General features: G+C 33.0%; 2 protein-coding genes across 2 annotated transcripts; both read left to right on the forward strand.

The window, feature by feature from the left end:
• The first annotated feature begins 2555 nt into the window (after positions 1-2555).
• USP (UDP-sugar pyrophosphorylase) lies at positions 2556-14500 on the forward strand. The gene is made up of 17 exons (XM_088208435.1): positions 2556-2865; positions 2990-3094; positions 3721-3837; positions 6615-6755; positions 7205-7304; positions 7539-7666; positions 7749-7820; positions 7947-8011; positions 9229-9289; positions 9392-9509; positions 10822-10946; positions 11384-11460; positions 11978-12083; positions 12295-12354; positions 13105-13185; positions 13657-13896; positions 14066-14500. The coding sequence occupies exons 1-17, from the start codon at positions 2758-2760 to the stop codon at positions 14231-14233; spliced, it is 1872 nt and encodes a 623-aa protein (XP_088064561.1). The 5' UTR covers positions 2556-2757; the 3' UTR covers positions 14234-14500.
• Positions 14501-15385: 885 nt separating this feature from the next.
• Positions 15386-16117, forward strand: LOC148270516 (Calcium-binding EF-hand family protein). Its single transcript, XM_088206253.1, has one exon. The coding sequence runs from the start codon at positions 15520-15522 to the stop codon at positions 15982-15984; it is 465 nt and encodes a 154-aa protein (XP_088062379.1). The 5' UTR covers positions 15386-15519; the 3' UTR covers positions 15985-16117.
• Positions 16118-16709: the final 592 nt, after the last annotated feature.

Below are 16709 nucleotides of genomic sequence, written 5' to 3' on the forward strand. Positions count from 1 at the left end.
TACTTCTAACCAAAAAGGAAACAAAACCAAAAGAGGAAACCAATTTTAACAAACTAGTTTATTTGTTTTATTTAGTATATAAAAAAATTATTATTTTTAAACCATGTATTTAGATTTTTTAAAATATAACTATAGTTTATTTGTAATGTATAAATAAATATAATTTTTAAAAATTTCTTAACTTTAAACTTTATTATTTTTTTACATTAACTAGTTTGTAAGTACAAACAGATCAAAATTTAATTGTAAGCAAATATATTTTTGTAATCTATTCAAAATTAGTATCCTCGTATAATTCTTTTTAATTATTTGTGGAGAAGGTGGTTGTAAAAGTAGTATTTGATTTATACTTTATTCGCGTGTAGACAATTCCAGCCTCATTGAGTGTCAGTGCTACTTACTAAACAATATCATGTTCACTTTCTTACTGTTCCACGCAGAGCAAATGAAGCTATTAGGAGAATTACCAGACTGACCCATACTGATGGTAATATATACTTATAATCTTTTTGAATGGGTTCTTATAAGTAAATATATCATTCGATGAACAAATATATGAATTGATTAGACATTACACAAAATATCTTTTTTTTCCCACAATCTTTAAAAAATATTAATTTCAAACACATGATTTGATATGACATCTTCAACAATATTTAACGAAAGATAAATGACCAACTAGACAACTACTATATTTGTTTTTGATAATAGGGACAAATAAGCTTTTGAACATACTGTCTAAAACTCTTTTAGCAGACGTTTTTCTCCTAACAAATGAAACATAGCATGTTGTCTTGATAATTGTTACCTGCTTGACCCTAGAAACAAGAAAGGAATAAGAAACATGGTAGACATCGTGATGTAGTTTCATTTTTATCTTGTTTCTTAATGCAATATTTTTATTATCATTAGTACGAATGAGAATTTGAAAATCAAAATATGAATGAAATTGAATGACTTGAGTTATTTTGTTTCCAAACCTTTCTCCTTTACTGTTCCTTTTTTTTTTTCCCTCCTGTGATGACATCCATTTGTATCTTTTCTCCTTAATAAAATTAATTATGAGACAGACTACTCTCATTTCTTTCAAAACATTAACCAAGTAATTTCTAATTTAAACTCGTTATTTACTTATATTTTTTCTAGAAAAATACTATTAATATTGATAGTGTATCTGCTCATCACAATGTCTCAAATTTCTATTGTTTAATTTCTGGAGCACTTACTAACAATTTATGAGTGTTGCCTGGTTTGTTGTGCCAGAGCATATGCGATTGTAGTTTCTCTTCGAAGCTAGATCAGCCAATTTGTTAAGTACTCTTAAAATAAACAAATTTAAAAAGATTAAATTATTTTTTCTCCTCGTTTTTTCTGTTTCTTTAATAAATAAAAATTTAGAAATTTAAAAAAATAAAAAGATATTTATATTTTATTTATTATAATTTTTTTTAATTCAAACATTAAAAATGAGGGTTAATATCTAATTTTTTGTTATTTAATTTCTCTCAATTCAAATATTTATAAATGAGTTAAGTCTAAATAATTTTTAGATTTTGGATATTAAAAGGGAATAAAACTAAAAACAAACAAGGGAGATGCTTTTGTACAAGAACATTTCTCAATAAGCTATTTGGGCATATTCTTTGGTTTATTAAAATGAATATATGCTTGGTCTTAGTGGAGAATAAGTAGAAAAATAAAGAAAATATTTAAATTAAAATTCGAATCTATCTTACACTTTTGTGGGTGTTTGGATTAGGTTTTTTTTTTTTAAACATTTTTAAATTAGTATCTTTAAAATATTATTTTATTAAAATATATTTAAAAATCTTATATTTTTATATAAAAATTTTATTATATGGATCACGTTTTTATTAATTAGTAAATTTAATGTTATTTTTTAAAAAAATATTTAATTTCGTTAAGAATTAAAAATACAATACGTTAATATCTGGAAGTAAATACTTTCAAACACGAAAATTAAAATAATAACTCATTGTTCTAGCTAATTTATGTGCCAGTTCGTTGCCTTTTTTATAAATCTAATTGAGTATTATATCGTAACATTAGTTCAACAAAATTCTATCATATTAAATAATATCTATTATTTTATTTTATTTATTTTTATTTTTATAACAGAAATTATAATTTTAGCTCATTTTTTTTAATTTAAGTTAAAAATTATTTTTTTTATAAAATAAAAATTGTTAGTTACTATTATTGTGTAACAATAAATTATAAATCTAATTTCATTAATTTATTATTATATTGTAATTTATTTATCTTTATTATTAAAAATATATATAAAAAAAACAAGTTTTAAAAATATCAGAATATCAATTTTGCGTAACCATAAAATATAAATTAGAATTCCTATTTAAATATAAGTGTACCGTATGACGGAGTCAATTAAAACTAGTTACTGTAAATCTTTTTGTGTAAAAACCATCTTTAAACTTTAAGAAACATAAACGTCCGTTTAACTCCGTTAAGCTTTATGCGACGTGAAGATCGAGGGAAGGTAGGGGAGTGGGGCCCAAGCAACTAGCGGGAAGCTGAGCGGTAAAGAGTTTGTTTCCGTTCAGGAGTTGATACGAGAGGACTCCGAGATCCACCTGGTAGTCGCCCCCTCCGCTTTCGCCTCTGTTTACGTAACTCCACTTCTCTTCTTCTTCTTCTTCTATTTATATTATTTTCTTCTTCTTCTTCTTCTTCTTCTTCTTCCCCAATCTCCTTCGCAAATTCAAATCATCCAATATGGCCTCCACTCTTGATTCCTCCCTCTCCAACCTCAACATCAATGCCGATTTCTTCTCTTCCGCCCCTAATCTCCAGCGCAATCTCCACCTCCTCCTCCCTCAACAGGTACCTCTGTTATTCCTGTTGGTACCGCCTGCGTATTTATGAATTCTGTTGCTTCCTTGGATTTTAATGGTCAATGTCAATGAATTTTTTGTTTTGGCTTGTAATTGGTGTCTTTTGGTGGCAGATTGAATTCGCGAAGATGCTATTGGAGATGGGCCAGAGTCATTTGTTTCAGCACTGGGCAGATCCTGGTGTTGAAGACGGTGAGAAGAAAGCTTTCTTTGACCAGGTTTTTCTTCTTTTTTACTTTTTGATGGAAAATTCAATTCAGATATTTTCCTTTTTCGTTACCTTTCTATTTTTGAGAACAAAAGAAATTTTGGTATGGATCCTGTAAATTGCTTCAGAAAGTCCGGGCTGTGTTTGGTTGCATGCAATTGGAGCGCTCGGATTTGGAAATTCAATTTGCGACCTTCTTATTGATTTATTTTCGTAGAAGTCTATTAACAAAATAATGCACAGTGAAAAGAATGCCGCTTTGCTACTGAAAATTTTTAACTTGACCATTACTCACCAAAAAAAAACTTTTGGACTCAACTATCCAATGTGAAGCTGTTCTTGGCAAATTAAGCCAACTTCTTTGTCTTCGTGAATTTTACTCAAAGATCTTAGTGCTTTTCTATTATAGGCGTCAGAATCTGGATTTACTCGTTTCAGGTGAATGCCAATGTTTTTTTTTTCTTCGGTAAAACAGTGACAAGGGATAAGAAAAATACCAATAATCTCCTTTATGCTCAATTATTGAGATCTTGATCTGTATGCTGTCATGATAAATTTTCTGTTTCTCTATTTGATTATGTTAATTTTATTCATGATGTTTTAAGAACTTTCTGTTTTGCATTTATTTTCTACTAGGTTGCCCGGTTAAATTCAAGCTATCCTGGTGGTTTGGCATCATATATTAAAAATGCGAGAGAACTCTTGGCCGATTCAAAAGCTGGAAAAAATCCATTCGATGGTTTCACACCTTCTGTAAGTGGATATAATTTTCCTTTTTAAACCGTACAATATTTGTACTTCTATATGAGAAATAAACTGCTTTACGATGTGTATTAAATATAAAGTGATATGAAAAATGTATTTTCTTTTACTATTTTGATTTCAAAATAAGCATGTTGCATTATGCAGAATTGCCCTGGTGCTAATTTTATCCTTCAATTATTCAAAACCCTTTTGAGAGGAAAAAAAAATTACTATTTGCAAGGGATTGAGGATGTTTGCTTGTTCACAAAAATTATAAACAAGACAAAATATTGCTGCTAAGGTCTGAGGTTAGCAGCATCTGAGATTAAGGACCAGCAATCCCTGACCCTAAGTAATGAAGAAATAGAACCTTCAACAGCTCTCCTTTTTCTTTGCCTTCAATTACCCACACTAAGGGGATAAGTGAACCTACTTTTCCCCTTCCCGAGATGCATTCATCTCATATCAAGCCCAAATTCAGTAGTAATATAACCCCTACTGCCAACTGAGCTACAAAAGAGAAATTGCAGCATCCAAAGGCAGCAAGTATCAGGCACCAGAGGAGGTGTTTGGCTGTTTCTCCCACATTGCAACATAATAAACCATCATTTGCCAAAATCTTTCCCTTATTTCTTTGAAGTTGTTGGGGACTCTTTAGTCAGTCGTTATCTGCAGTCTTTATCATCAACAATGCTAGCAAGTTTATTTTCAGTTCCAACTATTTTATTTTTGGTTTTTACTTTTTTTATGGGTGGCTTTTGTTTGTCTTGGAAGTAGTTTATGACGTTCTTGTGTTACTTGTTTGTCACATGTCTTTATGGGTTTGTTGGAATAAAAAGTGTAAGGAGAAAAATATTCAGAAAAAAGTTTGAGTTTCTCCTGTAAAACAAAAGAGATTATTTGGTTCTTAAACGAGCCCACTCTACTATCAACCTTAGGTTTTAAGAGGAGAAAAACATCTAAAGTCTTTAGTCCTCAATCTGATTTTACCCTTTCCAAACCCAGAACTATATCCCGAACTAGGGACTGTTGGAATTTGGTTTCAGGGCCAGCAATTATGGGAGATCTATAGACCTTTCAACAACAATCTGAAACCTCTTTGAGAGTATATCGAGAACATTAGGCTGCAACGGAAACTTAACCGCAGGAGTTGGTTATGCATTTGCAAGACTTGTGTGGATTGCTCGGAATCAGAGTTCATGGAGATGAAGGCAGTGTTCATTGGCACAGGGGTAAGTGACATCAGGATGGTAACCATGGCGTAGCAGAAGTAGACAATGGGATGCTGGTAACCAAATTCTCTAAACAGGACTGTTCGCATTATGATGGCTTGTTGGATCCCTCAATGTGCTTGATTTGATGTGATTACTTCTTCTGCCCTTGATGCACTTTGGAAGATGAGAAGGTGGTTTAGCTTCCGTTCATTTGGAAGGTGATGCTCAATTGTGGTTCCTTAAATTGGAATGTGATAGACCCAACATTACTTGGGAAGAATTTAAATGCTATTGTAATCTGTGTTTGAACCATTCATCCGCATCAACAAATTAGGAGAGCTTTCCAAGTTGCGAAAAACATGGTCTATGGAAGATTACCATCTACAATTTGAAAAACTAGCAGTGTAGGCTGGTTCCTTACCATTAATCAAGAAACAAAAATTTTCTTGAGTGGTTTGCAGGACTGCATTGCAGTTGAAGTCGAGCTACAAAACTTGCTTCACCTCATTAGGCCTATGAGTCTTGCATATGTAAAGGCGAGGAGAGAGTCATGGCCTGGTCTTCCACTCTCCAGAAGAACATTGCAAGTGGTTTTTCTTGGTCCATAGTAGCATTTGAAGAAGGCAGAGAGGAAGATAGGCGTCTAGAGCACCTTTTGTTACACTTGTGGGGAAATTTGTTTCAGTACATCAGTGTAAAAAAATTATTTTTGTTGGAAGTTATGGAAGAACAGAACACTGTACTGCAGGAGACTAAACTAAGGATTCATCCTACCCAAGTGGTTAAGGACAAGGGCCATTTTGAGGGAACCAAATTGTTAGGTGGGAATCTAGTTATGGGTTTGGAAAGAGCGAAATCAGATTGAGGGCTAGACTTGGGATACAAAATAGCCTCTTTTCCCCTTGATTATTTTGGTCTTCCACTGGGCACCATGTACAGAGATCTCAGCATTTGAAGCCCATGGCCGAGTTTGTCACTTGGTGAAGTGGGATTGTCTTAATTTTTTTGGCTGGCAGGTTTAGGGCTTCATTCTGTAAACCATCAGAACAATTTATTTGAAACACAGATTTTTCCTACGGAAAAAAAAAACAGATTTTAATGATTGCAGTCGGTAATTATTTTGTGATTTAATTTTTACTCTTGGAAAACAATGAAAAAGCAAGCATGAACCTTATGTAAGTATTCAATGTGTCTTAGTTGTTAGAAGAAAATACAAATAGAAGAGGATAAGGTATCCCCAGGCAAAAACAAGCAAAACCAATAAGAAATGAAAGGAGAAGAAGACAAGGGAGGAAGACAGCCCCCCAATTCCTTTTGCAAAATGGGCACAGGCAAACTCCTAAAAAAGCCCTGCGCCATATAAACCATTCTATTCCAACCAGCTTGTGTGCTATTAACACAGATTAATTCTATGCACAGCCAAATTATCAGTATCTTTTCTAGTTTGTACTCTATATTGTGATTACCAGGTTCTATCAATTGGATTTATCATTTCTAAAGTCCTATCAGTTAGGCACAGTTAAAATATAAACAAGTAAAATTTGTTTAATGCAAAGGTTATAACTTTTGTAGGTACCGACAGGAGAAGTATTAACTTTTGGTGATGATAACTTTATCAACCTTGAGGAAACAGGAGTCAAGGAAGCTCAGAAAGCTGCTTTTGTTCTTGTTGCAGGTGGTCTTGGGGAGCGACTTGGGTACAATGGAATTAAGGTAGATAACACCACCATTACATGGGCTTTTCTTTTTCTATATTTTGATGTTGAAGGATTTCAAATTATTATCTAGGGATTTTTGCTGTACAAATTTTTTACTAGAAGTAGTCAGAAGCACCCAAATTTTCTCACTGACTCTTTGTACATTGAGAATTTTCCCATAAAAAATTTTCTTACCATTGTAGCCTCTGGTTTCCATTGCACATAAGAAAATTCAAAAATATCATTTGTTTTTATTCTCCTATTGATTCTATTTTAGGTTTCTGAAAAAGTATAAGTATTTTATCTTCCATCAATTGACACTCCATCACAAAACTTCTGAGACTGTATTACAATTTCTTGGACATGGATCTTGATTCAACATTCTTTCAACATCATGTATTTCTGGTCATGTCATGATACTACTTTTCTCTCTTTTTGATTTGATTTCATTCCAACATCTTGCAGGTGGCACTTCCAGCAGAGACCACTACAGGAACATGCTTCCTACAACATTACATTGAATACATTCTAGCTCTTCAGGAAGCTAGCTGCAGACTCACAGGAGGTTTGTCACCACGAACTTGTGCTTCCATTACTTATTAGTGACAATGTAACTGTCTCCTCAGATGTGGATGGCTGGTGATCTTGAGCGTTAAAGTCATTGGCCCTGTATAACCCACTGGAGATTGGTTATTTTGGGGTTTTAATGTGATAGAATTTCAATGGTGTGGGTGACTTTTCACCCCAAAAACTTTGCTAGCCTTTCTTTGTTATGATTCTTCTTTTCCTTTGACTATAGGGGAATGTCAGAAAGAGATCCCTTTTGTTATCATGACATCAGATGACACACATGCACGTACTTTGGAACTATTAGAGTCAAACTCTTATTTTGGGATGAAACCTGCCCAAGTAAAACTTCTTAAACAGGTACGTGATTAGCAATTGTTTTTGAAGAAAGTTTCTTGCAGTTGTGTAATTAGTAAAGCAGCAAATTTGCTATGTATTCCAGGAAAAAGTGGCATGCTTAGATGATAATGATGCCAGACTTGCTGTGGATCCACACAACAAATACAGAATTCAGGTGGCTTAAAATTTATGTTATAAACATAAGTAGTTATGAGGTGTTCAGTTAATAAATAATAAGTTGATTGTTTTCTCCATATTCCTTGGTTTTCTGATAAATAAAATACCTTTCTGGTTGTGACAGACAAAACCTCATGGCCATGGTGATGTGCATTCGCTTCTTTATTCTAGTGGCCTCCTTAAGATATGGTATGTTTCAAATTCATGCTCTGTACTTAGAATTTTTACTATGCATATGAGTTTTTCTTCACACTTTATAAAATGCATCCTTGTCCAACAACCATACGCACATACCTTAAATCTTGTTGTGTCTGCTTGTGCACTATCCTTTCTAGTAAAACACTCCAAATATGTGGGCTTTTGATTCTGCTAATTTCCACTAAAAGCCAATCTTCCTTTGCTGCTCGTATGTCAGTTTACTGATTGACTAAATTGTTGTTTTTTTAAAAAGGACCATTTGTTTAAACTGAATTTACCCAGCTTTAACTCGTTAGAGTTGAAATTAGTTAAATTTATTAAAACATGTCTAATCAATGCTTTTATTTAAAGAAGAATTACTAAGAAAAAGTATGAATATAAAATAAATAATAGATGATAATAATTTATAATAAAAAGTAACACAAGTTACAATTACTCCCATTAAGGTTTAGATATTTTTAAACAAAACCTTCTTGTTAATTTTGTAATAGTTAACTATCTTGAGGTTTCATAATTTTTGGATTTAGGACCCTTTTTTATTGATAAGGGGCATTCTTATCAAATTGGGTTTCTCCCTTTTGCTATGTATAGGAAAACCCTAGTTGTAAAAGGTGGTTTTTCATATAGGGAATCACTAGATTATCTATTTGTTTTTACTTAGCATGTTAGCATTGTGTGGGTGATTTGACAATCGTTGATACTGTAAATTATTTTGAAAATAACTGAAATATAATGTAAAAAAAGTAATAAAAGTAAAAAAATTTGACTGGTGTTGTGGACAACCAGTGACCACCAGGTTGCTGCCTGGTTGACTAGTTTGGTTGTGACCAGATGGCAGTCCATGGTTTGGTTACTCCCTTGCCAGTTTCTGGTGGTGGTTGTCTGGCCGGTGACTGTGGAGGTTGATCATTGGTGACAGAAAGTTTTGAGTGGTTAGAGTTTTGAAAGTTTGTAAAGGCGTTTATTTAATATAATTTGAGTGAAGAAGTGATAAAAAAAACATTTTAAGTTACAGGCAAATACTTAAAAAAAAAGTTGAAACAAATGCACCTCCAATGGTATCAAGTGTAGGGTTCATCATTCTTATGATTACGTCTTCATTGAATTGTAAAGTTATTGTTGGGAGGTAAAATAAATGGAATGGAAATAGTGCTACAGTTTCATGTAAATTTTGATGAGTCTTTTCTCTGTCTTTCACTGCATTTTAGGCGTGATAATGGCTTAAGATGGGTTCTATTTTTTCAAGATACCAATGGACTACTATTCAAGGTTGGTATCCATTTCTTAATGTTCTCATATAATTCGTTTTAATCATTAGTAGAGAAGGTGGTTGTAAAAGTAGTATTTGATTTCTACTGTGTTCTCGTGTAGGCAATTCCAGCCTCATTGGGTGTCAGTGCTATTAAACAGTACCACGTTAACTCTCTAGCTGTTCCACGCAAAGCAAAGGAAGCTATTGGAGGAATTACCAGACTGACCCATGCTGATGGTAATATATAGTAGTTTCTTCTTTTTAAAAACTCATGCAAGACACAGTATTTATAGCAAGTTAACTCATTAAAATAATTCTGTTGCCTAATTCTAGTGTATGGCTTTATTTGGTTGTGCTTTTGGAGTTGCTTTTTCATTCTCCAGAGCTCAATCCTGTTTTAGAAATGAGTATTTGGTTATGCATTTTTTAGTTTTTTTTTCTTTCTATTTTTTTAAAATGAAAAAGTCAGTATTTGTTGTCTTGGGGAGGCAACTATGTGATCACTTTCAAAGCAACAAAATTGGCTTTTAACAATAAACAAGAAAGAGAACAAATTTTTATGATCTCGAAATATACTTGTAATCTTTTTGAAAAGGTTCCTATAAGTATATATCTTTTGAGGAAGAAACATATAAATGGTTTTGATATTATACAAAATATTTTTTCCCCTTAAATGCAAAACAGGCATCGAGTAGATTCTTACAATCTTTAAAAAATATTATTATCAAACGCATGATTTGTTATAACATCTTCAACAATATTTAATGGAAGATAAATGACCAGCTAGACAACTACTATATTTGCTTTTGGTAATAGGGAAAACAAGCTTTTGAACATACCGTATAAACTTTTTTAGCAGAAGTTTTTCTCTTAACAAATGAAACACAGCATACATCTTGATAATTGTTATCTTGACCCTAGAGACAAATTGGAAAAAGAAACATGGCAGTCATCGTGATGTAGCTTCATTTTTATCTTGTTTCCTAATGCAACATATTATTATCACTAGTATGAATAAGAATTTGAAAATCAAAATATGATGGAAATTGAATAACTTGAGTTGTTTTGTTTCCAAACCTTTCTCCTTTACTGCTCCTTTTTCTTTCCCCTTCTGTGATGAAATCCATTCCTCCGCTTTTGTATCTTTCCCCACTAATAACATTTGCTTTCTTATAAAAAGGAAAATGGAACAACACTTTTAGCATTCTTTTTAGTAGCAACTGTTCCTACCATTAGGGGGACGAAAGTTATTTTCTTATTTTATGATTGAAATGGAATAGATGTTAAATATCATGAAAGACAAGCAAAATCAAATATCTTCATATCTTGAAACTAGAAGAGGAGTGATATTTTGCTATTGTACTGAAAGAGATTTCAGTTGTCCTCAACATGTGCATTTAAATATTCTGCTTGTTTCCTAATGGAGATAGGTTTTTGCCCCATAAAATCAGCTTAACTTAGATGTCTGTGCCTTTTCTCTTGATGGTGCTCAATTTGGAATTAGTTCATGCTACTGTCTTAATGATTTGTGCAAATAAAAAAATTTCAGGTCGCTCAATGGTGATCAATGTGGAATACAACCAGCTTGATCCCCTGCTTAAAGCAACTGGATTCCCAGATGGAGATGTTAATTGTGAGACAGGCTACTCTCCTTTCCCCGGAAACATTAACCAAGTAATTTCTGGTTTAAACTTATTATTTACTGATCTTCTTTCTGGAAAGATGCTACCAACATTGATAATGTATCTGCTCCTCACACTGTCTTAAATTTCTGCTGTTTAATTTCTGGAGCACTTACTAACAATTTATGAGTGTTGCCTGGTTTGTTGTACCAGAGCATCTGCTGCTGTAGTTTCTCTTCGAAGCTAGGTCAGCCACTTTACTAAGTACCATGCATATATTAATATACATGTGTAGAATGAAGCAAAGACAATAAACACTTTCATATGCATACATTAATATCCGTGGTATCTCTAAAAGTGGTGGAATGTTATCATCATGTTGATAATGTACTTATGGAATCTATAAGATAGGGAGAGTATATTCACATGTAACTCTCAAAAAAGAAAGAGTATATACACGTCTCTGAAACTTTAATTTTCCTTTTGTAGTTGATTCTGGAACTTGGTCCGTACATTGAGGAGCTTACAAAGACAAGAGGCGCCATAAAGGAGTTTGTTAACCCAAAGTAACATTTTTCTCTCTTACTTGCTACCTTATACTAGATCTTATTGAGTTACTGCATGAGGTTGGTTTTGGGATATGTTTAATTGCTTGTTATAAACTATATCTAGATATTGAATTTCTGGTCTGACTTCGAACATCTTCCTTTAAAAAAATAAAGCACCAAGAGAAAGATTGCTTGACAAAACTTGAGCAGGGTTTGATACCAATTTCGGTCTAGCTTTTTTAGTTGCTTTCTAGAAATCCCTGTTTCTTGGATCGTATGGCTCTAAAATTGGACTAGGTAATGTAACAGTTATAGCCAGGCATGTTTAAAATGCACACCTCCACCATCCTAGAATTTCTTGATCATCAGTTATGAGCTTGGTTCATGGTTTATTCCAGTTGGAGCATCATTGTTTTCATATTACTATTCTTAGCTCCCTTTTTTAAGGAAATATTTTCAGCATTCTTTCACTGCAGGATAGATACAACACCTTTGACTGTATACCGTAACACCCTTGTGTCTAATCTTGCCACAGATATAAAGATGCTAGCAAAACATCCTTTAAATCATCAACTAGGTTGGAGTGTATGATGCAAGATTATCCAAAAACATTGTCTCCGACAGCACGGGTTGGGTTTACGGTAATTTGCTTCTTCCATCGGATGGCTTGGACTTTAATCAACTCAGTTCCATTTTCTAATGACTTCTTATTCTAGGACTTTCACTTGTATCGGTTAATATTCAGACTTCTTTCTATTTATATCTATTAAGGACAGAATTTTATGTTCTTATTTCATTCCAAGGTAATTGTGCGCTGTTATCATTATTTTTAAATGTGATGTGACTGTGTAGGTGATGGATACATGGCTTGCTTATGCACCTGTAAAGAACAACCCTGAGGATGCTGCTAAGGTTTGCTACCTAGCAACCCACAATCTGTTCAATGAAAAATTAATGCAGCTAATCTGTTGTTTTCATTCCATGCTTGATCATGGAATCTACATTGTCGCCATTTTGATTTAACCAAAAAAAAGAGAAAAATGGAACAATATAAGCAACTGGGAAAAATATAACAATGTGGACAATCATGGTCTTAAACTAATTTTCTTTCCACCATTATATGGGACATGATATCCGTAGATTAATAGCATACATTACTGGAAGTCCATGGAGCTAGTAACAAGGTATGATAGCTTACTACAAGTACCAAATAGAAAAGTTGCAGATTGAATTTCCCAGTGTCTTCATTTACAAGAACAAGTTGTTCTATTGTTACTTTGTCTTTCATGTTCTTTTTTTCTAGATCATGAATAGTTTTTCATAATTGCCACAGAGCTTTATGGAATAAAAGTAATAATTTTACCTCTCTCTACGGATGGATCATAAGGTTGGGATTTATGACTAAAAGACTGACAAAATATTTGCCTTTTACGTAGCAACTTCCGATAACTGTATGTTGCTTTAGTAATCTTCTTGGTCACTTGCTGTTGGGAATGTGTCTTTCTGAAAAAAGTATCTCTAAATTTGTAGCTTCAAAAATCTTGGTTAAATTATTTATTCAGCCAAACTTATTCTTTTGCATCTCTTGTTCATATGCATAAGTATCTTGAACATGACCTGACAGTTTGATTCTATTCTATTAAACACTCATATCTACTGAAGGTGCCCAAAGGAAATCCATATCACAGTGCAACTTCTGGAGAAATGTCCATCTACCGTGCAAACAGCCTCATCCTTAGAAAGGTAAAATTATGTGCATTATTTTATTTGTGCATACCCAGGGCAATGCTAAAGCAAAAGTGCTGGCTACACGAGGTTAACTTTGTAATTGGTGTTTATTTCACACAGGTTTTCCCAAACCTTGCAATTTAATTTGGCTTGCTATCATTCACCACCTTAAATAGTCACTACTCTAAATTGAAACATGATCACTTCAGGGGAGACTGTAGAGATATCTATATTGCAATGTTTAAGAAAATAAGTTAGAATAAGAGGATGATATGGAAGAATCACGCACTACTCTAAATTGAAACATGGTCACTTCAGGGGAGACTGTAGAGATATCTATATTGCAACCTTTAAGAAAATAAGTTAGAATAAGAGGATGATATGGGAGAATCACGCACATAGCAAAAGTATTAGAGTCCCTCTTTCTCACCATCATTCTTGATCGAATTTTTGAATTTTGTGACTTCACATTTATTTGCTTTCCAGGCTGGTGCTCAAGTGGATGATCCAGTGCAAGAGGTTTTCAACGGGCAAGAGTTGGAAGTGTGGCCTTGTATTGCATGGAAGCCAAAATGGGGGCTGACTTTTTCTGAGATCAAACGTAAAGTTAGTGGTGGTTGTTCCATCTCTCAGAAATCTACTCTGGCCATCAAGGGCCGCAATATAATTATTGAAGACCTCTTATTGGATGGAGCTCTTATTATTGACTCTACTGATGCCGCAGAGGTATGCTAGAACAAACAAATAACACACCCCTTCATTAGCAAGTTACAGTTGACGCAAAAAACAAAAAAAGTTTACAATATTTTTCTGTCTCCATTTTCTCTTTTTAAACAAATATAGCATGTGAAATTGTAACCGCAGAGTGTTTCTAACTATTTAATCTCCGAAACAGGTAAGAGTAGGAGGTTCAGTGCACAACAAAGGTTGGATCCTTGAAAAAGTTGATTACAAGGATACTTCATTTCCGGAGGAAATAAGGATTAGAGGTTTCAGATTTAACAAAATTGAGCAAGTAGAAGAAAATTATTCCGAGGCCGGCAAGTTCGTCTTGAAGCCTTGAATCGTGCATCGTTCTCTTCTTCCCCTGAAACATGGTGCTTAGAATTTGATATTCAAGTCAGAAAGAGGACGTAACTTAAGCTGGGTAGGAATATCTTGATTGATTAGGTGAAATTTTTTGTATGATACAAAACTTTTAGTCTCATTATTGTTTATCCTGCTCGAGGATATAATAAATTCTACACAGTACTTTTAATGTAAACCAGGATTTTTTTTTAACGTAAATAAAGGGCTGTGGTCATCTCAGTTATTCTGGGAATTATTACTATTAAGGCTTTAAACGTAATTCTCTTTAAATTATTAAAATAATATTTATTTTAAAATTAAATCATAATTTTTTGAAATTAATATTTACTATTAATCTTATAATAAAATTAGTTAAATATATTTTTATGGGTAAAATTCTAATGAACACTGCAGTTTTTTTTTTTTTTTTTTTACAGTAAACACTAAAACTTCTTTTTCAGTACTGTTTTGATAATAAAAAACACGAACGTAGATTCTTAATTACTGAACCAGAAGAATTTGGAGGTTTACGTTGTAACAAGTTAGATAGAATCTCAACCTGTACAACCACCTCTCCATAACCCACCAAGGGCTACAGGAACCCATTATTATTATTATTATCTTCTATAAATAATATATATATATATGATATAAAATAATGTTCTACATAATTATTAAAACAATTTAAGAGAATATACCCTTAAAATTATTGGAATTTCCGAGTAAATAATACCTGATAAATAAGTAAAAGTTCAAATCTTTTTTTTTCTCAAGTCCTCCCAAGTCTTCCCAATAATTTCTACGGAGAAAAAAACCGATTTTGTTTCATCTCTTGTTATAAATTCTTTCAGCTCAAAACCCAGAGGACACATTCATAGGAAAGAGACACGAGAGACGACGTTTGGGATACAGTTTATATACGTATATGTGTGTGTGTGTGTGTGTGTGTGTGTTATGGTATATGATTGAATTTTAGATGATTAGAAAATTCAACAAAAGAAACAAGTGGTAGGGAAGGACTTCAACAGTATTTGTTGCTTTCCTAATTCCTCCCTCGAAGTTTCTCGAAAATTGATTTCTTTGAACATTTTGACGGAGTATGTATCTGTCTCTCTCTCTCTCTCTATATATATATATATAGGTATCTTGAACCCTTCACCTCAGCATACAACAGGTGGAAGTTGGCAAGTACTCACATACATCTATAAACTCCATATATACACATATAGCGCCCATAAACGTAGGCGGTAGTACATATACGATATCGTCTCTGCAGCAACCATGTGTCGTCCTCTGAACTCCAAGGAACTGCAGCGGATTTTTGAGAAGCTGGACAAGAATGGGGATGGAGTCGTGAGCGTAGAGGAGATAAAGTGGGTTTTGGATGGAATCGGAGTGGCGATTAGCTTGGAGGAGATTGGGTTTGTAGTGGAAGGAAAATCAAGTCTGAACTTGAATGAGTTCATCTCATTCTATGCCTCCATTTCTTCTTCTTCTTCTTCTTCAAATGGTGATGACGACGACGACGACGACGACGACGACGATCTTGTTAAGGCGTTTAAAGTGTTTGACATGAATGGGGATGGCTTCATATCATGCGAAGAGCTTCAAATGGTGCTATCGAGGCTGGGATTATGGGATGGTAAAGATTGCAGGGTCATGATTTGTGTTTATGATACTAATTTAGATGGGATGCTCGATTATCAAGAGTTCAAACACATGATGTCCGTGCATGCTGTTTCTTAGATTAGTGTATGTATATATATATATATGTATATGTATATGTATAATTAATTAGTTTCAACAAGTTTTGCCACTTCATTATAACAGTATATACACCAGACTGAGATTAGTAGGTGATACATATGTAATTGATTCATTTTACATCTTTATACTTTTGTATTTCTTATAAAATCCTAAAATAAATCAACTCAAAGCAGCCTACTGTTGAATTTAAGAATCCAGAAGAATGTAATTTATCATAATAGCCACTCCTGTTCTTCTATTTATTTACTTCACGTGTTCCTACACACACATATATATATATTGATTTCCATTGATCATACATGCACACATACATATAATACATATATATATATATATATATTGGTCGGTTCCACAGACCAATATAGTTTTACTTACCAAAAAAAAGACAAGTGTAATTGCAAATAACATTAAATACAAACCCAAATTTGAAATATTTCTTCTTCATTTTCAAATTTGGTTCATAATAAAGTTCAAAGTTTGAGCATAAAGTCTACATATATAACAAATTGTAAAGACAACTGAAAATTGTATTTCAAAGTTGACTTCTTCCCCACACGTTAAAAAAAAGGGATGCTAAATGCACTTCAACTTTTAGAATTAAATTACCCTAATCTTGAGTTTAAGCAATTAAATACAATAATTATATTTAGAAAACTATTCAATATACCAAAAATTATTTGAATACTTAGTTTTATCTTAATTTT

This window comes from Carica papaya, chromosome 1 (assembly GCF_054855325.1).
Source record: "Carica papaya isolate Zhongbai chromosome 1, ASM5485532v1, whole genome shotgun sequence".
In the NCBI taxonomy this organism is placed as follows: domain Eukaryota; kingdom Viridiplantae; phylum Streptophyta; class Magnoliopsida; order Brassicales; family Caricaceae; genus Carica; species Carica papaya.

Excerpts from the sequence above, each read along its gene's own strand:
- USP (XM_088208435.1), top strand. The coding sequence starts at position 2,758 with ATGGCCTCCACTCTTGATTCCTCCCTCTCCAACCTCAACATCAATGCC. Across the intron at positions 7,667-7,748 it reads AAGTAAAACTTCTTAAACAG|GAAAAAGTGGCATGCTTAGA; the intron begins GTACGTGATTAG and ends TATGTATTCCAG. Across the intron at positions 11,461-11,977 it reads AAGGAGTTTGTTAACCCAAA|ATATAAAGATGCTAGCAAAA; the intron begins GTAACATTTTTC and ends ATCTTGCCACAG.
- LOC148270516 (XM_088206253.1), top strand. The coding sequence starts at position 15,520 with ATGTGTCGTCCTCTGAACTCCAAGGAACTGCAGCGGATTTTTGAGAAG.